General features: G+C 42.4%; 1 protein-coding gene across 1 annotated transcript in view; it reads left to right on the top strand.

Moving 5' to 3' along the window:
* The window catches only part of VASH2 (vasohibin 2), a 94,588-nt gene extending 70,124 nt beyond the window's left edge, over positions 1 to 24,464 (top strand). The window contains exons 6-8 of the mRNA XM_069768515.1: positions 4,010 to 4,391; positions 12,349 to 12,461; positions 23,029 to 24,464. Of these exons, the coding sequence (XP_069624616.1) occupies positions 4,010 to 4,391; positions 12,349 to 12,461; positions 23,029 to 23,101 (568 nt within the window). The 3' untranslated portion in view covers positions 23,102 to 24,464. The remainder of the gene's footprint in view (positions 1 to 4,009; positions 4,392 to 12,348; positions 12,462 to 23,028) is intronic.
* Positions 24,465 to 25,962: the final 1,498 nt, after the last annotated feature.

Genomic DNA, 25,962 nt, shown 5'->3' with positions numbered 1-25,962 from the left:
CCTTCTGGCAGCTTCCGCAGTGGATTTCCTCTTGATTTTGTATGTTGATGTGCCGCCTTGTAATAGCTGAATAAGGTAATAAAAGGTAAAGGTCATTGTGATAAAACTGGAAGTGACATCAGCGCTCTCCTGAAATGTTACATTCAGCCCGCGGGCGTGCGATGCTTCTCGGATCCAGCTTTTCGTTCAGCGTTGGTGAATTGATGATCATTTCTTTTGTTGTGTATTGAGGTGGCGTGTCGGGGCACATCGGTGGGTCAGTATAGGGCATGTGCCAGGTTATTACTGTACTGAGTGCACTACAAAATGACTATACCTCACAGTATAATGACTGTGCCAGGATACCGCTATATGGTGCAGTATAATGACGGTGCCAGGATACCGCTATACCATGCAGTATAATGACTGCCAGGATACCGCTATATGGTGCAGTATAATGACGGTGCCAGGATACCGCTATACCGTGCAGTATAATGACTGTGCCAGGATACCGCTATACTGTGCAGTATGACTGTGCCAGGATACCGCTATACCGTGCAGTATAATGACTGTGCCAGGATACCGCTATACCGTGCAGTATAATGACTGTGCCAGGATACCGCTATACCGTGCAGTATAATGACTGTGCCAGGATACCGCTATACCGTGCAGTATAATGACTGTGCCAGGATACCGCTATACCGTGCAGTATAATCATGGTGCCAGGATACCGCTATAGCGTGCAGTATAATGACTGTGCCAGGATTCCGCTATACCATGCAGTATAATGATGGTGCCAGGATACCGCTATACTGTGCAGTATAATGATGGTGCCAGGATACCGCTATACCATGCAGTATAACCCTCCGTCACATACAACTGATCTGACAGGCGCTTCTCTTTTACTTTCATTTCTCCTTCCTCACCAGATTGTGAGGAAACCCCCTCCCTCCAGGTAGTCTCCTGTCTCTTGAAGGTCTGTGAAACCTGATATCACAGTTGGATTTCAGAGCTTCAGGGGAGAGGATATAGCTGCACAGATCTCTCAGGCTCATTGTATGTGAATACATCACATTCAGTAAGGTTGGTATTTTATGTTTTTATTCATCACAATAGTTTATTTAGCTTGTTTTATGAATGTATAGCACAAAATGTGAGGATATTTCATAGAAATAAGGGAGATTTTATAAAAGAAAGTGTGCTGCTCAGGCATATACAGTAGTTCCCTAACATATTCCTTCTCTTGCTTCAGATTATCTGCTGAAATGGAGAGGAAAATGTACAATTTATCCAAACAACTTGATGTTGAGGAAGTAAGAAACATGCTGTTAGATGATAGAGACCTCACACTGAATGAGGATTTAGGAGAGGAAAGTGAGATTGATTCTCATGATGAGGTGGAAGAATGTGTCCTGGATTCTGAAACAGAGCAAGATGGTGACAGTGGTGAGGATGAAGAAGTTGGATCATATTATATTGGAAAAGATAAAAATACTAAATGGAACAAGAAGCCATTCCAGAAAAAACGTAGGGAACCTTTAAACATTATTACTCACCTTCCTGCAGTAATAGGAACTGCACGTAATGCAAAAACTGCAGTTGAATGCTGGAACAGTATATTTACAGATGACATTCTGGACTCTATTGTCACATATACCAACCAATATATAGACATTATAAAGGACAAGTACATCTGCAACAGAACCATCAAACCCACAGATGAAATAGAACTGCGTGCTTTTTTTGGATTACTGTACCTTGCAGGAGCTTATAGGGCAAATAGACAAAGTTTGGAGGAACTTTGGGGTAAAGATGGGGATGGAGTTGAAAAATTTAGCCTTGTTATGTCCATAAACAGATTCAAGATTTTAATTCGTTGCCTTCGGTTTGACGACAGAACTACCCGAACCGAACGCAAAACACATGAGCGACTTGCTCCAATTCGTGATATATTTCAAAGATTTGTTGTAAACTGTAAACAAAGTTATTACCCTGGAGAGAATCTCACTATTGACGAAATGCTCCCTGGTTTTCGTGGTAGATGTGCCTTTCGTCAATATATTCCATCAAAGCCAAACAAATATGAAATAAAAATGTATGCCCTTGTTGATGCCAGTAAGACCTACACTTACAACCTGGAAGTTTATGCAGGAAAACAACCAGAAGGTCCTTACTGTGTGAGCAACAAACCCATTGATGTTGTAAAAAGACTGGCTGAACCCTTATTTGGATCGGGTCGCAATATTACAGCTGACAATTGGTTTACAAGTTGTGATCTGATTGATTATCTGAAAATTCAGAAGCTGTCATATGTGGGAACTGTAAGAAAAAACAAAAGGGAATTGCCGCCACAGTTTGTAAGTGTGAAAGAGAGACAACAGTACAGCAGTATGTTTGCATTCCATAATGGAAAGGCTTTAGTTTCCTATGTACCACATGCCAAAAAAATCGTACTTCTTCTATCAACACTTCATGATGATGCTGCTATCGATCCTGGGACTGGGGCAGAAAAAAAAACGGAGATAATTACATTTTACAATGCCACCAAAGGGGGTGTGGATACAGCAGATCAGATGTGCTCCACTTTCAACGTCAGCAGAAACATCAAACGCTGGCCAATGGTCATATTTTTTGCTATGTTGAATTTGGGTGGTATAAATTCACAAGTAATTTATCTTGAAAACAAGCTTGAACCACTCCGTAGACGATTGTATCTGAAAAAATTGGCCCATGAACTAGTACTTGGAGAGCTACGCAGGAGAAGCGTGAAAACAATCGGTATCCCCTCTCGCCTTCAAGTTCAGCTCAAAAGGTTCCGCCCAGAAGATGATGGTGAAAAGTCACCATCTGCACCACCTCACAAAAGAAGGAGATGCACCACCTGCCAAACGGAGAGCGGAACCAGAAGGCTTTCAAATTATGAATGTCTCAAATGTCATAAAGCGATTTGCCTGACACATGCAAAAATGGTGTGTAATTCTTGCTATTTTCTCTGCAAATGTGACTTTTCTGGGGAAACCTCAGCATCTACTTCTGATTGAATATGTTTTTAATAGTACTTAAGGTACCTTAAAATTAAGTTTGTGTTCAAAAATTTTCTTTGTACATTTTTTTGAGAGAGTCGAACTGGGGACTATTTGGCGGGAGTTTTGAAAAGTTTGTATTTCATAGTTATTAGTTTTATGTTAAGTAAATGGTTTTTTTTGCAACTGATTATGTGTAGTCTCTTTTATTACATCCCTATGAAGGTCACTGATCACTTTTAGAGCACTGAAATTGCAAACATTAGATATTCTAGGTATTTTTCCAGCAGGCGCCTGACAGGCACATTGTATGTGAACTCGTTAGTCCGAATATTGTATGTGAAGGAGGGATAATGACTGTGCCATGATACCGCTATACTGTGCAGTATAATGACTGTGCCAGGATACCGCTATACTGTGCAGTATAATGATGGTGCCAGGATACCGCTATACCGTGCAGTATAATGACTGCCAGGATACCGCTATACCGTGCAGTATAATGACTGTGCCAGGATACCGCTATACCGTGCAGTATAATGACGGTGCCAGGATACCGCTATACCGTGCAGTATAATGACTGTGCCAGGATACCGCTATACCGTGCAGTATAATGACTGTGCCAGGAAACCGCTATACCGTGCAGTATAATGACGGTGCCAGGATACCGCTATACCGTGCAGTATAATGACTGTGCCAGGATACCGCTATACCGTTCAGTATAATGATGGTGCCAGGATACCGCTATACCGTGCAGTATAATGACTGCCAGGATACCGCTATACCGTGCAGTATAATGACTGTGCCAGGATACCGCTATACCGTGCAGTATAATGACGGTGCCAGGATACCGCTATACCGTGCAGTATAATGATGGTGCCAGGATACCGCTATACCGTGCAGTATAATGATGGTGCCAGGACAGGATACTGTGCCAGGATACCGCTTTCATAATTCTTGATACCAAAGTATTTTCTTAATGCTATAAATTCCTTAACTAAGTACTACAGATATCTTACAAACGGTCAGACCAGCGTGGAGCGGTTCCCCATCAGCTTTAAAACCCAGTTCTCAGGGAACTTCTTCCACCACGTAGTGCTGGGGATCCACCATAATGGACGCTACGGAACACTGGGCATGAGCCGGAGATCGGATCTCATGGATAAACCTATGACCTTTAAGACTCTGAGCGAGCTCATCTTTGACTTTGAAGACTCTTACAAAAAGTATTCTCACACCGTGAAGAAGGTCAAAATTGGTTTATACGTCCCCCATGATGCCCACACGTTCCAGCCCATCGAGTGGAGGTATCTAGTCATCAACATGGGGAAGATGGTGCGGGCAGACATCAAGAAGGAACTGGAGAAACATGCCCGGGACATGAGGATGAAGGTGGGTTGAGAGGTGACTCTGTGGTCCAATGTGGTTGGAACATCTGACCTCACCACTTTTTTAAAATAACACTTTAACCATAGACATTTATGACATCTTAATGACCAGCCTCGTGATTAAAGATGGCTGATGGCCGCCAAGAAGGTTTGTTGCCCTCAATTACCATCTATGGTCATTTTAAGGCCTGTTGGGACCTTCACGTATTAAACACTTGTGTCCTACTGATACATCATAGATGGTAATGAAGTGTTGAAATGGGATCCAGATATCACTTCCGCCTTGTCATGGCATCAGTTTAGACATTAAGCAAATTAGGTTCCTGGGGTTGTCTTGAAACACCCCAATTCCTGGACAATCCCTATAAAATGCTTCTGTGTCTGAACAGGTGTATATGGAAAGTGCCAGGAAGAACATTCCTGTGACAATAAGACCATTACGTTTTTTCTGCTGCTTATCACTATACGTTCCAAGTGTGAGGTTTCGTTGTAGTGCCTCCACAGGAGAAAAGAGGTATTACATTAACATTATTACAGTCGTGTGTGGATTTGACTTGCACAAATACGTAGTGTCAAAAACGCACCAAAACCTCATTGTGGTCATACATCTTTGGGGTCCAATTCATTATTGAATTTGCGCCTTTTTTATGTCTAGTCGTTACTGTTTTTCATTTGCTCCTTATTCTTCTTTTGATAAACACTTAATTTCTTAACCATTTAATGACCCAAGAGGTAAAGGTACGTCGTATGTTACGTCTCCCCCTTTGATGCGGGCTCCGGCACGAGAGCTGATTTAATCAGCTGTCATGTGCACCTAACAGCCGTTGTTGGAATGGCGATCCACCCGCGGCTGTTAACTAGTTAAATGCCGCTGTCAATCTCTGACATCAGCATTTAACTTGCGTTTACTGGAAGTGCATCATACGTCCCGCCCATCGGCGCCCCTGTCACATGATCGCGGAGCCCCAATGGGTTTGTATGACAACTGAAAGTCTGAAGAAGAACCCCGTGCTTGTCATTACTAATTTGCTATGGACACCGCCCCGTGGACAACGTTTATAGCAGATGATGATTTTTACTACACATTTCTGCAGCCCCGCTATATGTAGCACAAGCAATCGGATGATCGCAGCTTCAAGTCTCCTAAGGAGATTATTGAAGCAAGTAAAAAGCAGAAATAAAATGTTTGTGAAAATATAAAAAAATTAAAATAATATAAAAGTTCAAATCACCCCCCTTTTTGCCCTATTCAAAATAAAAGAATAAAAAAATAAAATATACATATTTGGTATCGCTGCTTTCAAAAACTCCCGATTTATTAATATATAAAAATAATTTATCTGATCGGAAGACAGCGTAATGAGAAAAAAAAATCAAAACACCAGAATTAGTTTTTTTTGGTCACAGCAACATTGCAATAAAATGCAATCAAAACATCGCATCCAGGGCTGCCACTAGAAATTTCGGGGCCCAATACTGGCAAAATTTTCGGGGCCCCCTTGAGACTCCGCCCAGGCTCCACCCCAGCCCCGCCTCCAGGCTCCACCCCTCGAACTGTCCAGAGTCCCACCGCTCTCTCTTGGAAAAACTCCACTTCTCACCAATCACACATTAACAGTTCCCATCACCAGATCACACATATAGCCGGCAGCTTTTGTTTTGGCCAAAAGATTTTTTAAGCCGCCACCATAACACGGTAGACACTTTTGGCCGGGCCCTACTCTGCTGTAACCTATTAAATATTTGTTAAAATATGCAATACAATTTAGGTATATTTTTATTTATTTTTCAATTTTTAAAATGCCCAATAATATCACATAGAAGGAACAAATACCACAACACTATGACCAGATGACATATTACCACCACAGTGATCGAATAATATCAAATACAAGGAACAAATACCACAACACCATGACCAGATGACATATTACCACCACAGTGATCGAATAATATCACATACAAGGAACAAATACCACAACACCATGACCAGATGACATATTACCACCACAGTGATCGAATAATATCACATACAAGGAACAAATACCACAAAACCATGACCAGACCACATATTACCACCACATAGTGACTGAATACTACAATTCTGATCAGTAATTTTTAAAAAAGCACCATACTATCACCATAAGTGCCATTATACACAGGAGATCTGTACTTAGTATGCAGTGTCTGTGTACAGATAATATAGTGATCACTAGTGAAATTATACACAGGAGCTCTGTATACAGTGTATAGTGTCAGTGTATAGGTAACACACTGACTCACCAGTGACGTCTCTAGGTGAAGTCCTTCATCTTTCATCCAGCACAGACCGCCATCATTTCATCCAGCCAGGACTTCTCTCTGCAGGAAATAACACAGTTATCTCGAGCTCCGCTTGCAGAACACATTACTTAATTTTTCACAACTTCTACATTACACCACATGAAGAAGGCGACATAGTATCACTCTATACAGTAACAGGACCGCCCCCCATTTAAAACAGTATACTCAAAAAATCAAATAAATACATCACTGCAGTAATAATATCCCTAAATTAGCCCCTATGGTATTAATAATATCACCCAGCCTGGCCCCGTGTGTCTCATTCCTGGCGTCAGCCAGATATTCTCCCATCCTGCCCTCATGAGTATCCATTCTGCCCCATATGATCTCCTTATCCTGCCCCATATGATCGCCCCATGTGATCTCTCCATCCTGCCCCATCTGTCTCCATCATATCCATCCTGCCCCATGATCCTGCACGATCTGTCTCCAATTCTGCCCCCAGTGTCTCCAATCATGCCCCATGTCTCCATTCTGCCCCCTATGTCTCCAACCATGCCCCCATGTCTGCAATCCTGACACTTGTCTCCAATCATGCCCCCTGTGTCTCCATTCTGCCCCATCTGTCTCCAATCCTGCCCCATCTGTCTCCAGTCATGCCCCCATGTCTTTCATCCTGCCCCGTGTCTCCAATCATGCCCCGTATCTCCATTCTGCCCCGTGTCTCGCATTCTGCCCCTGGGTCTCACAGTCTGCCCCTGTGTCCAGCATTCTGCACCTGTCACTGTGTCCAGCATTCTGCCCCTGTCACTGTGTCCAGCATTTCTGCCCCACTGTGTCCAGCATTCTGCCCCACTGTGTCCAGCATTCTGCCCCACTGTGTCCAACATTCTGCCCCACTGTGTGTCCAGCATTCTGCCCCACTGTGTCCAGCATTCTGCCCCACTGTGTCCAGCATTCTGCCCCACTGTGTCCAGCATTCTGCCCCACTGTGTCCAGCATTCTGCCCCACTGTGTCCAGCATTTCTGCCCCTGTGTCCAGCATTTCTGCCCCTGTGTCCAGCATTTCTGCCCCTGTGTCCAGCATTTCTGCCCCTGTGTGTCCAGCATTCTGCCCCACTGTGTCCAGCATTCTGCCCCACTGTGTGTCCAGCATTTCTGCCCCTGTGTGTCCACCATTCTGCCCCTGCGTGTCCACCATTCTGTCCCACTGTGTCCAGCATTTCTGCCCCACTGTGTCCAGCATTTCTGCCCCACTGTGTCCAGCATTTCTGCCCCACTGTGTCCAGCATTTCTGCCCCACTGTGTCCAGCATTTCTGCCCCACTGTGTCCAGCATTTCTGCCCCACTGTGTCCAGCATTTCTGCCCCACTGTGTCCAGCATTTCTGCCCCACTGTGTCCAGCATTTCTGCCCCACTGTGTCCAGCATTTCTGCCCCACTGTGTCCAGCATTTCTGCCCCTGTGTGTCCACATTTCTGCCCCACTGTGTCCACCATTCTGCCCCACTGTGTTCACCATTCTGCCCCACTGTGTCCGGCATTTCTGCCCCTGTGTCACTGTGTCCAGCATTCTGCCCCACTGTGTCCAGCATTTCTGCCCCACTGTGTCCAGCATTTCTGCCCCACTGTGTCCAGCATTTCTGCCCCACTGTGTCCAGCATTCTGCCCCACTGTATCCACCATTCTGCCCCACTGTGTCCGGCATTTCTGCCCCTGTGTGTCCACCATTCTGCCCCTGTGTGTCCACCATTCTGCCCCTGTGTGTCCGCCATTCTGCCCCACTGTGTCCAGCATTTCTGCCCCACTGTGTCCAGCATTTCTGCCCCACTGTGTCCAGCATTTCTGCCCCTGTGTGTCCACCATTCTGCCCCACTGTGTCTACCATTCTGCCCCACTGTGTCCGGCATTTCTGCCCCACTGTGTCCGGCATTTCTGCCCCTGTGTGTCCAGCATTCTGCCCCACTGTGTCCACCATTCTGCCCCTGTGTGTCCAGCATTTCTGCCCCTGTGTGTCCATCATCCTGCCCCCCGGATCGCAGCAGCTCTCAAAGAAAAAAAAAACACAACTTCTTACCTGGCCAAGCTCCAGCGCCGGGTGAAGCTCCCTCTCCAGGCTCCACACAGACGCACTCGCCGCCGGGCCCGGCGGCTGACAATGACGTCAGACGCCGGCGACGCCGGCGAGTGCGCACTGCGGCCCTATTCAGCCGCCAGCCTCAGACTGGCTGGCGGCTGTTAACTATTGACGTTCGGGCGCGGGCCCGCACGTCAATAGTGTGCCGCAGCGCCTGCAGGGGGGGCCCGGTGACCAGATGAGACGGGGCCCGATGCGGGCCCCCTCTGCTCACCGGGCCCCATACGCCAGTCACGGCTGTCATGCCCTGATGGCGGCCCTGATCGCATCTACCCCATCTGCGCCATTTATTGAAACATTCCATTTTTTTTTGTCCATGACAAAAATAAACAGTATTTTTGATTTGGAGCAAAATTCATAAACCAAATACTACTTTTTGAAGAATTTGAAGCAAAAAATGCCAATGAGAGTCACTAGACAAAAAAAACGATTGAAAAAACCCTGGAAATAATGAATCAGGCCTGAAGACTTCTGTTTAAAAAAAAAATGAAACAAATAAATGGTATAACATGTGGTGTATATTTTTTTTCCTGTGTGCCTCTGTATAGAATAGCACAACTATAAAGTAACCAAAAAGCAAAAACACTTGAGTTACAGGTGCTTCTCACAAAATTAGAATATCATCAAAAAGTTAATTTATTTCAGTTCTTCAATACAAAAAGTAAAACTCATATATATAGAGTCATTACAAACAGAGTGATCTATTTCAATTGTTTATTTCTGTTAATGTTTATGATTATGGCTTACAGCCAATGAAAACCCAAAAGTCATTATCTCGGTAAATTAGAAAAATTAACAAAAAAACACCTGCAAAGGCTTCCTAAGCATTTATAAAGGTCCCTTAGTCTCTTTCAGTAGCTCCACAATCATGGGGAAGACTGCTGACTTGACAGATGTCCAGAAGGCCATCATTGACACACTCCACAAGGAGGGTAAGCCACAAAAGGTCATTGCTAAAGAAGCTGGCTGTTCACACAGTGCTGTATCCAAGCATATTAATGGAAAGTTGAGTGGAAGGAAAAAGTGTGGTAGAAAAAGGTGCACAAGCAACCGGGATAACCGCAGCCTTGAAAGGATTGTTAAGAAAAGGCCATTCAGAAGTTTTGGGGAGATTCACAAGGAGTGGACTGCTGCTGAAGACATTGCTTCAAGAGCCACCTCACACAGACGTATCCAGGACATGGGCTACAAGTGTCACATTCCTTGAGACAAGCCACTCATGACCAATAGACAACGCCAGAAGCGTCTTACCTGGGCCAAGGAGGAAAAGAACTGGACTGTTGTCAGTGGTCCAAGGTGTTGTTTTCAGATGAATGTAAATTTTGCATTACATTTGGAAATCAAGGTCCCAGAATGTGGAGGAAGAGTGGAGGCCACAATCCAAGCTGCTGGAGGTATAGTGTGAAGTTTCAGCAATCAGTGATGGTTTGGGGAGCCATGTCATCTGCTGGTGTAGGTCCACTGTGTTTTATCAAGACCAAAGTCAGCGCAGCCGTCTGCCAGGACATTGTAGAGCACTTCATGCTTCCCTCTGCCGACAAGATTTTTGGAGATGAAAATTTCATTCTCCAGCAGGACTTGGCACCTGTCCACACTGCCAAAAGTACCAATACCTGGTTTATATACAACAGTATCACTGTGCTTGATTGGCAGCAAACTCGCCTGACCTTAACCCCATAGAGAATCTATGGAGTATTGTCAAGAGACAGATGAGAGACACCACACCCAACAATGCAGATGAGCTGAAGGCTCCTATCAAAGCAACCTGGGCTTCCATAACCCCTCAGCAGCGCCACAGGCTGATCGCCTCCATGCCACGCCCCATTGATGCAATACTTGATGCAAAAGCAGCCCCGACCAAGTATTGAGTGCAATTACTGAACATACATTTTAGTAGGCCAACATTTCGGATTTTAAAATCATTTTTCAAGCTGATGTTATAAAGTATTCTAATTTACTGAGATAATGACTTTTGAGTTTTCATTGGCTGTAAGCCATAATCATCAACATTAACAGAAATAACCACATGAAATACATCACTCTGTTTGTAATGACTCTATAGAATATATGAGTTTCACTTTTTGTATTGAAGAACTGAAATAAATTAACTTTTTGATGATATTTTAATTTTGCTAGAAGCTCCTGTATACTACCGAACAGAGGCCGAACGGACACTCGTTTGGCATTTGTCCGGTAAATGGGGATTGTATGGATCTGTTTACTATGGGAACCAGGAGCCCACGCAATGCGAAAAGACCCTTGAAGTGGTTGCCTGATTTTGAAAACCGATTTTTATGCCTACTGCACCTTTCTCATCTCTGGGCCAGATTGGGAACAGACTACAGAAGAGCGTCTCTCTCTGGTGAATTACCCAGACAGCTCACTGTGTAATATTTACTTTCTCCTGTGGAGGCGCTGTAGGAAAATGGTACATGAATTGATAAGTTTCCCCGCGGATCACAACTGAACACTTTTTTTTTAGATTAGATCATCCCTTTAAGGGGAAAGTTGCCTGTGATTTTTTTTTTAGCATAAGACAATGAATCGTAATATTAATTATTACTAATCCTGAATATAAATTAGAATTACGGACATATTATTTAATAATATTTGACAGGTAATAAAGTTTCTGAATACTTTTCCATTGCCGTGTATTAACTACAGGCAGCTTTTTGAGTTCGTTCTGCTTTCTTTAATCTTGGCGGGAGGCGGCAGCTTGATGTGGAGTCGCCCTTTTATTTCATTCCTTTCAGATTAGAACGCTTTTGATCTGTTGCCATGGAAACAGATTTTTCTTTTCCTCTTTTACTTTCATGAAGACTTGGCTTCTTAGAGTCAAGAACATCATGTGCTTAAAAAGTGCAATTATTCCATTTTATAGAATGTATGAATTTAATTTAATCTTGGTCGCCTACATCTGTATATAAGCCTGTAATGTGTGTTACTGACCGTGGCAGAACTGCATTCCCCAGATACGGCTGCAGGATTAATTTTTCTTTGCAATTTAAATCCTATTGTAAAAAAAAAAAAATAATCGAGCGCTGAGACTGCAGCATTTAGATGTGACCGGTAGCGGCTCTCACTATGGAGGATTTCAGCTGTCCGTAGATGTGATACTACATTTCCCAATGGGTTAATGTCTGGCCTTAGCGTCACTTCACAAAATCAGCCGTCGCTTGGGGGGTCCAGAGACATGATTCCATATAAGAGGAGATTTCCCTATCACCTGCACAATCTCATGCATGCAGCATGTATTCGCAGCGCATGTGCATCTCATGGCGCATGTGCATCTCACGGCGCATGTGCATCACTCTCATCTGTGGACAGAAGCATTGCTGACGCATCACGCAGGTTTATATGCGATTGATAAAAAAATGATAAAATAGTGTTAAAGAGGAGTATGTAAACTGTGGGGAGAAATAATGGAAGGTGACACAACACTGGGTCGCTGATTTGAATTAACTTCTTGGAATAGTTGCTATATGATGTAGTGTAGGAAATAAACTCCTCTCCTCACTGATTTGCTGTTTTTTATTCTCTTAGATCCTGAAGTCTTCAAGTGCTCAGTCTCCTGTGAAAGAAAGACGAGGGAAGTCCGTTTCTCCTCCAAGAGTCCGTATCAGCCCCCATAGACGCGCGTGCCGGAGAGATAAATCGTAAGTAACATGAGATTAACCCTAAGGCCAGAGTCGCACTATTGTATAGCATTCAGTGCGATGTGCTCATGACCCTCCGCTCTGCTGCGAGCGTGGTCCGATACTCCCGCATGATGGAATCGGAGCACAGGTGTGGAAAAACTAATTTCTCCATCTCCTCTGCTTCCGGTGTGGGCGGGAATCGTTCTGCACTCCGGTGATATCAGAGTGCAGTGCGATGTTTCACTCGCACCCATAGACTTATATAGGTGTGAGAGGAGTCTGTCTGCCAGTCGCAGCGTGGTGTGACTGTTCTGTCATGCCGAATCGGTATGAGATAATAATCACAGATCTGAGCTTCCCCGTAGAATAACACTGGCAGAGAGCTGGGCCGTGTTTTACCTCATAACACTCGGCCATGTAATACAGCAGTGTGACTCCGGCCTCACCCTGAGAAACTCGCATTGAGGCTGGAGTCACACTAGCGAGTTTTACGGATGTAAGAGCGCAGAAAATAAGTCCGTAAAACTCGCCAAACAAACGGCACAATTATTCTCTATGCCCCTGCTCCTATCTGCCGTATTTTACTGATCAGTATTATACGGCTTTCTACGGCCGTAGAAAATCGTAGCATGCTGCGTTTGTCACCGTATTGCGCAAAAAAAACGCCAATGAAAGTGTATGGAAGCCAGAAAAATACGGATCACACACGGACCAGCAGTGTGACTTGCGAAAAATACGCAGCGGTGTTAGAGAGAAAAGCCGGCAATTCAGTGCGGTGAACAGTAAAATCACACTGACAGCTTCCAGTAGAATAGGTAGAATAAATGTGTACACATAGAATAGGTATATATAAATATATATAATATATATATGTCAGTGAGACACATATATGTATATATATTATTACTTCATACAGCGCTAGATAGCTTTAAAGCCGGTAATTCAATTACCGGCTTTTGCTATCTCCTTCCTAAACCCGACATGATATGAGACATGGTTATCACCATTTTTTTGCATATTCCACACTACTAATGTTAGTAGTGTGTATGTGCAAAATTTGGCCGTTCTAGCTATTAAATTAAAGGGTTAAATGGCGGAAAAAATTGGCGTGGGCTCCCGCGCAATTTTCTCCGCCAGAGTGGTAAAGCCAGTGACTGAGGGCAGATATTAATAGCCTGGAGAGGGTCCACGGTTATTGGCCCCCCCTGGCTAAAAACACCTGCCCCCAGCCACCCCAGAAGAGGCACATCTGGAAGATGCGCCTATTCTGGAACTTGGCCACTCTCTTCCCATTCCCGTGTAGCGGTGGGATATGGGGTAATGAAGGCTTAATGCCACCTTGCTATTGTAAGGTGACATTAAGCAAAATTAATAATGGAGAGGCGTCAATTATGATACCTATCCATTATTAATCCAATACTAGTAAAGGGTTAAAAAAAAACAAACACGTTAGTAAAAATTATTTTAATGAAATAAAAACAAAGGTTGTTGTAATATTTTATTCTACACTCAATCCAATCACTGAAGACCCTCGATCTGTAACAAAAAAAAAAATAATAAACCAACAATATCCATACCTTCCGCAGATCTGTAACGTCCAACGATGTAAATCCATCTGAAGGGGTTAAAATATTTTGCAGCCACGAACTCTGCTAATGCAGCGTTGTTCCTGGCTGCAAAACCCCGGAGAATGAAGGTAAATTAGGTCAATGACCTATATTTACCTTCATTTGCGGTGAGGCGCCCTCTGCTGGTTGTTCCTAGATCGTGGGAACTTTCCTAGAAAGCTCCCAGGCTCGAGTTCATATGAGGACAACCAGCAGAGGGTGCCTCTTATGAACTCGAGCCTGGTCGCTTTCTAGGAAAGTTCCCACGATATAGGAACAACCAGCAGAGGGCGCCTCACCGCAAATGAAGGTAAATATAGGTGATTGACCTACTTTACCTTCATTCTCCGGGGTTTTGCAGCAAGGAGCAGCGCTGCATTAGCAGAGCTCCTTGCTGCAAAATATTTTAACCCCTTCAGATGGATTTACATCGTGGGACGTTACAGATCTGCGGATGGTATGGATATTGTTGTTTTTTTTTTTTTTTTTTGTTACAGATCGAGGGTCTTCAGTGAGTGGATTGAGCGTAGTATAAAATATTACAACAACCTTTGTGAATTTTTCATTAAAATACTTTATAATAATGTGTTTGTGTATTTTTTAACCCTTTACTACTATTGGATTAATAATGGATAGGTGTCATAATTGACGCCTCTCCATTATTAATTTGGCTTAATGTCACCTTACAATAGCAAGGTGGCATTAACCCTTCATTACCCCATATCCCACCGCTACACGGGAATGGGAAGAGAGTGGCCAAGTGCCAGAATAGGCGCATCTTCCAGATGTGCCTTTTCTGGGGTGGCAGGGGGCAGATGTTTTTAGCCAGGGGGGGGCAATAACCGTGTACCCTCTCCAGGCTATTTATATCTGCCCTCAGTCACTGGCTTTTCTACTCTGGCGGAGAAAAGTGCGCGGGAGCCCACGCCAATTTTTTCCGCAATTTAACCCTTTAATTTAATAGCTATAACGGCCAAATTTTGCATATACACACTACTAACATTAGTAGTGTGGAATATGCAAAAAAAAAGGTGATATGAGATGGTTTACTGTATGTAAACCAGGTCTCATATCATGTCGGGTTTTAGGAAGGAGATAGCAAAAGCCGGTAATTGAATTACCGGCTTTAAAGCTATCTAGCGCTGTATGAAGTAATAATATATATACATATATGTGTCTCCCTGACATATATATATATATATATATATATATATATATATATATATATATATATATATATATATACTAGCTGAAGAGCCCGGCGTTGCCTGGGCATAGTAAATATCTGTGGTTAGTTATAGCACCTCACTTCTCTTATTTTCCCATCACGCCTCTCATTTTCCCAATCACATCTTTCATTTTCCCCCTCACACCTCTCATTTTCTCCCTCACTCCTCTCATTCTCCCCTAACACTTGTCATTTCAACCTCACATCTGTCATTTTCTGATCACTCCACTATTTTTCCTCACTCCTCTCATTTTGCACTCACACCTTTTCATTTTCACCTCACACCTCTCATTTTCACCTCATCACCTCAGTATATACATGTTTGTCATCTCCCTTATATATAGTATACATCTGTATGTCATCTCCTGTATATAGTATATACCTGTATGTCATCTCCCCTGTATATAGTATATACCTGCCGTGTGTCATCTCCCCTATATATAGTATATACCTGAATGTCATCTCCTTCTATATATAGTATATACCTGTATGTCATCTCCTCCTGTATATAGTATATACCTGTGTGTCATCTCCCCTGTATATAGTATATATCTGAGTGTCATCTCCTCCTGCATATAGTATATACCTGCATGTCATCTTCTATATATAGCATATACCTGTATGTCATCTCCTCCTGTATATAGTATATACCTGTGTGTCATCTCCCCTGTATATAGTATATATCTGTGTGTCATCTCCTCCTGTATATAGTATATACCTGTGTGTCATCTCCCCTGTATATAGTATATATCTGTGTGTCATCTCCTACTGTATATAGTATATACCTGCATGTCATCTTCTATATATAGCATATACCTGTATGTCATCTCCTCCTGTGTATAGTATATATCTGAGTGTCATCTCCTCCTGTATATATATGTACCTATATGTCATCTCCTCCTGTATATAGTATATACCTGTGTGTCATCTCTCCTGTATATAGTATATATCTGTGTGTCATCTCCCCTGTATATAGTATATACCTGTGTGTCATCTCCTCCTGTATTAGACCTCGTTCACACGTTATTTGCTCAGTATTTTTACCTCAGTATTTGTAAGCTAAATTGGCAGCCTGATAAATCCCCAGCCAACAGGAAGCCCTCCCCCTGGCAGTATATATTAGCTCACACATACACATAATAGACAGGTCATGTGACTGACAGCTGCCGTATTTCCTGTATGGTGCAATTGTTGTAGTTTGTCTGCTTATTAATCAGATTTTTATTTTTGAAGGATAATACCAGACTTGTGTGTGTTTTAGGGCGAGTTTCGTTTGTCAAGTTGTGTGTGTTGAGTTGCGTGTGGCGACATGCATGTAGCGACTTTTGTGAGATGAGTTTTGTGTAGCAACATGCGTGTAGCAACTTTTTGTGTGTCGAGTTACATGTGACAGGTTAGTGTAGCAAGTTGTGTGCAGCAAGTTTTGCGCATGGCGAGTTTTGCGCGTTGCGAGTATTATGTGTGGTGCCTTTTGAGTATGTGCAAGTTTTGTGTGAGGCAACTTTTGGATGTGTTGCAACTTTTGTGCATGTGGCAATTTTTCCGCGTGTGCAAGTTTTGCGTGTGGCGAGTTTTTCATGAGGAGAATTTTGCACTTGTGGCGAGTTTTGCAAGAGCCTAGTTTTTGCATGTGGCGAGTTCTGCGCGTGGCGAGTTTTGAGTGGCGACTTTTGTGTTTTGACTTTTATGTGGCGAGGTTGGTGTATTTGTGGTGAAATGTGTGCTGAGGGTAATATGTGTTCAAGCACGTGGTAGTGTGGCGCATTTTGTGTGTGTTCATATCCCCGTGTGTGGTGAGTATCCCGTGTCGAGGCCCCACTTTAGCAACTGTACGGTATATGCTCTTTGGCGCCATCGCTCTCATTCTTTAAGTCCCCCTTGTTCACATCTGGCAGCTGTCAATTTGCCTCCTACACTTTTCCTTTCATTTTTTCCCATTATGTAGATAGGGGCAAAATTGTTTGGTGAATTGGAAAGCGCGGGGTTAAAATTTCACCTCACAACATAGCCTATGACGCTCTCGGGGTCCAGACGTGTGACTGTGCAAAATTTTGTTGCTGTAGCTGCGACGCTTCCAACACTTTTCCTTTCTCTTTTTCCCCATTATGTAGATAGGGGCAAAATTGTTTGGTGAATTGGAACGCGCGGGGTTAAAATTTCGCCTCACAATATAGCCTATGACGCTCTCGGGGTCCAGACGTGTGACTGTGCTAAATTTTGTGGCTGTAGCTGCGACGCTTCCAAAACTTTTTCTTTCACTTTTTTCCCCATTATGTAGATAGGGGCAAAATTATTTGGTGAATTGGAACGCGCGGGGTTAAAATTTCGCCTCACAACATAGCCTATGACGCTCTCGGGGTCCAGACGTGTGACTGTGCAAAATTTTGTGGCTGTAGCTGCGACGGTGCAGATGCCATTCCCGGACATACACACACACACACACACACACACACACACACACACACACACACATTCAGCTTTATATAGTAGATAGACAGTATATATGTTTTTTTTTTTACACATGGATCCCTTGTATAGCCGTATGTCGGTTTTGCAAGCCTGCGAGAAAAACACGCAGTACGGATGCCATACGGATTACATACGGAGGATGCCATGCGCAAAAAACGCTGAAACACCCTGCCTACGGAGGAGATACGGACCACTATTTTGGTGACTTTTCAGCGTATTACGGCCGTAATATACGGACCGTATTGTCTTACACTGAGTGTGACTCCAGCCTGAGCTGGAGAAATCTATCCAATCTACACATCCATAAAGGCCGCACCATGTGAGCGATGACTTTATGGAGTCAGCTTCTAGTGGGGAACACCGGCTAGATTATTGTACAATCTGTATATCTATTTCTCTCTTGTATCTGTCACTGATCCTTCTTTCTTTCTTTCTATCTTTCTTTCTCTCCTTTCTTTCTTTCTATCTTTCTTTCTCTCCTTTCCTTCTCTCATTTCTTCTTTCTTTCCCTCTCTCTCCTTTCTTTCTTTCTTTCTTTCTTTCTTTCTTTCTTTCTTTCTTTCTTTCTTTCTTTCTTTCTTTCTTTCTTTCTTTCTTTCTTTCTTTCTTTCTTTCTTTCTTTCTTTTTCTCTTTCTTTCTTTCTTTCTTTCTTTCTTTCTTTCTTTCTCTCCTTTCTTTCTTTCTCTTTCTTTCTTTCTTTCTTTCTATCTTTCTTTCTCTCCTTTCCTTCTCTCATTTCTTCTTTCTTTCCCTCTCTCTCCTTTCTTTCTTTCTTTCTTTCTTTCGTTCTTTCTTTTTTTCTTTCTTTCTTTCTATCTTTCTTTCTATCTTTCTTTCTATCTATCCTTTCTTTCTTTCTAGCTTTCTTTCGCTCCTTTCCTTCTCTCATTTCTTCTTTCTTTCTTTCTTTCTTTCTTTCTTTCTCTCATTTTTTTCTTTCCTTTTTCATCTCTCTTATTTCTTTGTCTCTTTCCTTTCTTTCTTTGTTTTTTTCTCTCTCTTTCTTTCTCCTTTCTTTCTCTCTTTCTCTTTTTACTTTCTTTCCTTTCTTTCTCTCCTTTCTTTCTCTTTCTCATTTCTTTCTTTCTCTTTCTCTCTCCTTTCTGTCTCACTTTCTTTCTTTCTCTCTTTCTTTCTTTTTTATTTCTTTCTTTCTCTCCTTTCTTTCCTTCTTTTTTATTTCTTTCTCTCATTTCTTTATTTCTTTCTCTCCTTTCTTTACTTCTTTTCTTTCTCTCCTTTTTCTATTTCTCTCTTTATCTCTCTTTCTCTTTTATATCTATCTTTAGGACGAGCATTTTTCATTCGCTATTTTGTATACATGGCAGCAGAATTCTTGCAGATCATGTGTTTGAATCACTCATGCAGCGTACTCGGCATCACATTTTCCAGTGAAAACAGAGGCTGTTCTTCAATTGATTGTATTCTCTGCACACAGAACCACCGTATTACCGATCATTCTGTTCACATAGAAATCTGACAGGCGATTCTACCTGTCTAGTGACAAAGTTTCTATATACCGTATCTACTAATTTAATGTAAGTAACAGCACACATTGCTGAGATCTACAGGATACATAATAGGAAAGTATATAGCACAAAGATGTCATTGATGAGTGTAATCATCACAGTTAACGGATGAGCTTCTACTTTCAGGAGCGCACCTCTCCCCGGCCTCCTGCCTGTCGAGGGGCAGTAAACTCCTGATGATGACAGTTTTCACAGAGTCCTCTGCCATTCTGCATGGAGAGACAGCTTTGCAATTGCCATTGGAGGAGAACAGGGGCTCTGAACCTGCACAATAAGGCGCTTAGGGCTCATACTCACTTGCGTGAAATACGGCCGAGTCTCGCATGTTAAAACCCGGCTCCAGAGCGGAGCGCGCGGCCGCATAGCAATACACGGAGCTGCACGCTCCGCTCCCAAGTGCCGGCGGCAGAGCCGGGTGTTACCATGCGAGACTCGGCCGTATTTCAGGCAAGTGAGTATGAGCCTTTAAAAGCACGCTCTGCCTGGGAGACCGGCCACCACTGGTAAGACTGCAGAGGTGGCCGGCGACCTAGACAAGGAGCGGTAAACTATACGATTAAAAAGCCTTCTGTTCTTTAAAATGGGAATGGTTTTTAATAAGAGAAAAATTGCAAAGTTGCTTGTTTTTAAAAGCAATTTTATTTATTTATCATCATGAAAAAAAAACCCTTTATAAAATAAATTTGGATGTAGTGAAAAAAAAATAGAATATGACCTCCGCTGCGGAGGAGTTAATGGTCGTGAGTGTTGTGGTGACGCACAGGTGGCGGGCTGGTGAGTGACGTTGGCTGCTGTTAAGCTAGACGTAACCTTATAATTAAAGATTCTGCTGCCTCATGTAACCGTACTCCCCCTCCGTGATGCGCCAAGGCATGCCAACCCTCTCCATTGAGCGGAGCCTAATTCTTTCACCCCTGTAAATACTACTGTTGTTAAGGATTACACAAGAGCCAAAGACAGAAATAAGTGACATGTATCCAAACATAACCTACAGTAAACGTGGCAGCTGGGAGGAGGCCATGACACAAAGGCCTATATTTACCCATGAATTAACAGCCGTGGCACGGGTGACGCTGCCGCCCCATTGAGCTGTGCTGATAATTATAGTACTTGCATCACAGCGCCAGTCTTCCCCCCCCATTCACCTCTGGCCTAGAAAATATTTAGAGCGTGGGATTTAGTAATAATATAGGAGTCTATCTCCGGAATCACTACATCATCGTCCTGGTATAAAGGGGAGGTCAAGAGGGAAAGATGCCACTTTGCTGCCAGCTGCGTCACAGCATTCCATGGTGAGAGAATACCCGCCAATGAATCCAGGTCAGACTGACTTCTTGATATTGATCTGACATTGCTATAAGGTCAGGATTCTTCCCATGATGTCAGGACAGAAAAATCTGCAGCAACAGTATTATTTTTTTATTTTATCATTGATATATTTTTATTATGTTTTTTTGTTTTTTGTTTTTTTTATTTATTTTTCCAAAAAGAAAATGATACAAATTGTGACCAATGGTGTAACCTGAATCTTGTGGTTCCCTTTGCAAAATCTCCAACAGTGTCCCCAGCGGTCTTTAATAGAATTGGATCTTTTTTAGGCCCTTCTATGCTCCAAGACCCAAGTGTGCCTGCACCCTATGTAGCTACGCCCCTGATAATGACAAACAACCGATTAAAAAAAAGGGGGTAAAACTACCATTTGAAAGTTGGCAGTCATATGCCTGCTTATAAGCAACTTTTAAAGGGAATCTTTTTGCTATTCTATCTGAGAGAATCATGATGTAGGGAAAGAGACCCTGATTCCAGCGATGTGTCACTTACTGGGCTGCTTACTACGTTTTTTTATTAAAATGATTAAAAACGGTTTTCTCTGCTGCAGATCTTGCGGTTCTCTGAATGCTGAGCTCTGTATAACCCCACCCACACAACTGATTGGCCGCTTTGTGTGTACACTGTGCATAGGTGGAAGGCAGCCAATCAGTGGTGGGGGCGTGGTTGGACTATTTTTGGGTTTACTAGTTCTCTAGTGATAATCTCCTGCTGATAAAACAGTGATTTTATAAAAACTATAGCAAGAAGCCCTGTAAGTGACACATTGCTGGAATCACGGTCTCTGCCTCTACAATACATTGTTTTTCTCAGATTAAGTAGCAAAATCATTTCAGTTGAAAATAGACATATTTTTATCTAGTTACTTTTTTAAGTTAGGGGTCCCAGTGCACAACTTGGGGCCCACCAAGAACAGCTTCTCTTTAAGGCCGCTGCTCATGGCCCATCTGTAACTATCTTAAAGGCTATGTACACCATCACACAGAATTTTTTTTGTTGTTGATGCTTACTAAATGCAAAGTTAACCATCTTTCTAAAAAGCAGTTCCTCCCCCTTCCCTTTTTTCAGTGCTAGAAATAGAAGGAGGTATTTGGAATAGGTTGTACACAGATCTGCAATCAGTGGACAGAGGTTAAAGTATCTAAAGTTTTTTTGAGAACAGAGACAATAGGTGATAGGCAAGGAGGAAAAAAGTGCAGGATAGAAGTTGTGCTGAAGTATGAGCCTTCATTACTTGGAGGGACACTCCCACAAGAGAAAAATCTAAAACTTGGATCAAACTGTAAACTGCAGATTGAGGGGCGAGGGGGCCTGACAATGACTGATGGAATGAAAATTGCAGATTGAAACCTAAAGCAATTTTATTAACTAAAGGTAGCCACCGACACATGTAAAAAATATTTTTTCAATGTCAAATGTATCCAGGGCTTTTAGTGGAATTATCCAGTCGGGAAAAATGTACTTCCACTTCCAGTGTTTGAGTATTTGATGACTAAATAGATAATTTTGGCTAGGAGATGTATACCCTCTTACAATCTTGCCAGGGCCCAGTGAGCATGGCCGCCCCATAGTGGTGTGTGAACGCGCGCCAGCATTTTTGTAATACAAAGATGGGATAGAAAGAGGCCTCACATTCAACTATATATAGAGTTCGGAAAATAAGTATTTGATACGCTGCCAATTTTGCAAGTTTTCCCACCTACAAAGAATGGAGAGGTCTGTCATTTTTATCGTAGGTACACTTCACCTGTGAGAAACAGAATCTAAAAATAAAAAAAACAGAAATTCACATTTTATAATTTTTACATACTTAATTTGCATGTTATTGCATGAAATAAGTATTTGATCACCGACCAACTAGCAAGAATTCCCGCCACTTGGCTGCAGCCAATCAGTGGCCGCTAATTGGCTCTGATCGAATATCCAGCCTATATTACTGGGAGGGACAATCTCAAAAGAGAGAAATATGAAACTCATGTGGGAGGGGAAGCCAGGTGAAACTAACAGTAAAAAGGTGCTATGACGTCTGTGTGGTAGGTATATATATATTTTTTTTAACCACCCTGTGCCCTCCCCTCCCTCGAGGACGTAGTAGCAATGAAGAACCCTTTTGCACAACCACTAAATCTAGTCTTAAATATCAATATGTGGTCCAGAACATGGCACAGGTGAAATATATGATGAGTCTTTGCTAAAATCTACATGTAAACGTGGATTTCGTTGCCAATTTGCCACATAGCGTGGCATTCTTTGTGCCTTGTCCTTATAAACAGAGCCCCAAAAATGACATCATATGTATAAAAATACATAAATTTGGGATGGTTGGCAAGTGTGGCCATAAGTAGCTCCAAAGGTAATTTTGGGTGTACTCTTTTGTTGCCTGCTCCACCCAGTAACCTCTTTCTGTCATTTTTGTTTCCAGGCCGGCCATGATGGACAAGACGCCAGCGGACCTCAGCACACTCAATGATGTCGGCTACCAGATTAGGATTTAACAAGACCACACGAATCCCTGGTGCTTCCATTTGCACTTTACCCCTTTACTTTTTTTTCTAAGGAATATTGACTATTTATTATGAGTTTTTATTTATGCTTTTAATTCAGAAATTTGCATTTTTACACTTTCTTTTTTTAATATTGAGTTTGCCAGCTTTTTGCAAAAAAAAAAAAACCCATACCGGGACTTTTTTGGAGGCGATCTGTGATTTTTATCTGACACGATTTGCAAGTTTACAGCCATCATTTGTCGTGATGGACCCATGTTGTTTTCTTAATTTTTTTAAACCATCGATGACTGGCGTTGCCAAGTGAAGTGTTGTTATGGCAGTACCAGTGTCGGGAGGACGGCTTTGTCTAAGTATATTAAAAGAGAGCTATAACTTGGAATAATATGAGGCGTATTTGATACAATTTTTACTATCCACGGCGGCCATTTTGAGCATTTCTCTGCCAATGCTTTCCCAGTAAAATGGCTGCTTTTTATCCGGCCTGTGCTTTTAGTGGTTTCCTATGCATCACATGGAGCTGTGACCTGTCACAAGACTAGACTGTAATACCCGTTTGACCTAGATATCAAATCTCAGAGGAGCAAATGGCCACGTTGCCCATAGTAACCGATCAGGGTTTCGAGAAAATGGCAGCTGACATCTGCCTGGTTGCTATGAGCAACAAGGCCTTTTGCTCCCCTGAGGTAATATATCGGATGCAAAAAAAAGTACTTTTTTTGGAACTTTTTCACAGAATATGGCTGACTAAAAGGGTTCACTTATGCAAGCTCATAATTCAGCAGTCATGGTGACTTTATTTATTATTCGTCCATAGAGCAGATGCTCTTTGATCCATATTATACGGGGATCGTGTGAAAACCCAAGTGAACGTCAAAAACTGTAATGATCTAACATGGATCCGTTGTCCTTAGTAACCAAATTGTTTTTTGTGTCAGCTTATAAAATGAAAGGAGTTATCTGATTGGTTAATATACTCAACTGTTTGCATCAACCAATCAAATTCCTAGAATTCTTTTTTTTAGGATCTTCTTTTTTATACATTATCCTTATAATAAAACACCTTTACGTCTGTGAACAGCAAATTTACGGCAGGTTTCTCCGCCCTAGTGGACCTCGCCACAGATATGAGTGGAATAGCTGTAGCATATCTGCCACATGTGAACATGTCCTTAAACAACATACCGTAATTGTGAAATTAAACTTTTCTTATAATGTCGAGTCACTTTGTAAATACTTATTTTTTAATTATGTGATGTTTTCTTCCCCTTTTATACCTGGTTCCCTGTTACCAAACAGCAATATGTTACCATGGCTGAGATGACTGTTGCATTGAGATTAAAGTGCTTCTCACAAAATTAGAATATCATCAAAAAATTAATTTATTTCAGTTCTTCAATACAAAAAGTGAAACTGATATATTATAGAGAGTCATTACAAACAGAGTGATCTATTTCAAGTGTTTATTTATTTTAACCCCTTCACGACATGCGCCGTACATCTACTGCGCATGCCGTGAATCCCCCTTTGATGTGGGCTCCGGCAGTGAGCCCACATCAAAGTCGCGACATGTCAGCTGTTTTGTACAGCTGACATGTGCGCGCAATAGCGGCGGATGAAATCGCTATTCACCCGCCGCTATTAACCTGTTAAATGCCGCTGTCAAACACAGACAGCGGCATTTAACTACCGCATCCGGCCGGGCGGCCGGAAATGACGTCATCGCCGACCCCCGTCACATGATCGGGGGTCGGCGATGCATCAGGAAGGTAACCATAGAGGTCCTTGAGACCTCTATGGTTACTGATGCAGGCCTGCTGTGAGCGCCCCCCTGTGGTCGGCGCTCACAGCACACCTGCATTTCAGCTACATAGCAGCGATCTGATGATCGCTGCTATGTAGCAGAGCCAATCAAGTGGTGCCAGCTTCTAGCCTCCCATGGAGGCTATTGAAGCATGGCACAAGTAAAAAAAAAAATGTTTTTAAAAATAAGAAAAAAATATATAAAATATAAAAGTTTAAATCACCCCCCTTTCGCCCCATCCTAAATAAAACAATAAAAAAGAAAATCAAACATACACATATTTGGTATCGCCGTGTTCAGAATCGCCCGATCTATCAATTAAAAAAAAGCATTAACCTGATCGCTAAACGGCGTAGCGAGAAAAAAAATCCGAAACGCCAGAATTACGTTTTTTTGGTCGCCGCGACATTGCATTAAAATGCAATAACGGGCGATCAAAAGAACGTATCTGTGCAAAAATGGTATCATTAAAAACATCAGCTCGGCACGCAAAAAAATAAGCCCTCACCCGACCCCATATCACGAAAAATGGAGACGCTACGGGTATCGGAAAATGGCACTTTTTTTTTTTTTAGCAAAGTTTGGAATTTTTTTTCACCACTTAGATAAAAAATAACCTAGTCATGTTAGGTGTCTATGAACTCGTAATGACCTAGAGAATCATAATGGCAGGTTAGTTTTAGCATTTAGTGAACCTAGCAAAAAAGCCAAACAAAAAACAAGTGTGGGATTGCACTTTTTTTGCAATTTCACCGCACTTGGAAATTTTTTCCCGTTTTCTAGTAAAAGACATGGTAAAACCAATGGTGTCGTTCAAAAGTACAACTTGTCCCGCAAAAAATAAGCCCTCACATGACCATATTGACGGAAAAATAAAAAAGTTATGGCTCAGGGAAGGAGGGAAGTGAAAAACGAAAACGCAAAAATTAAAAAGGGCCGCGACTTGAAGGGGTTAATATTGATGATTATGGCTTACAACCAATGAAAACCCAAAAGTAAAAGTAGATTAAAATAATTAACAAAAACACCTGCAAAGGCTTCCTAAGCT

Source organism: Ranitomeya imitator, chromosome 5 (assembly GCF_032444005.1).
Source record: "Ranitomeya imitator isolate aRanImi1 chromosome 5, aRanImi1.pri, whole genome shotgun sequence".
Taxonomy (NCBI): domain Eukaryota; kingdom Metazoa; phylum Chordata; class Amphibia; order Anura; family Dendrobatidae; genus Ranitomeya; species Ranitomeya imitator.
The sequence above is the reverse complement of the archived record's forward strand: the minus strand, read 5'-3'. Positions and strand labels throughout refer to the sequence as shown.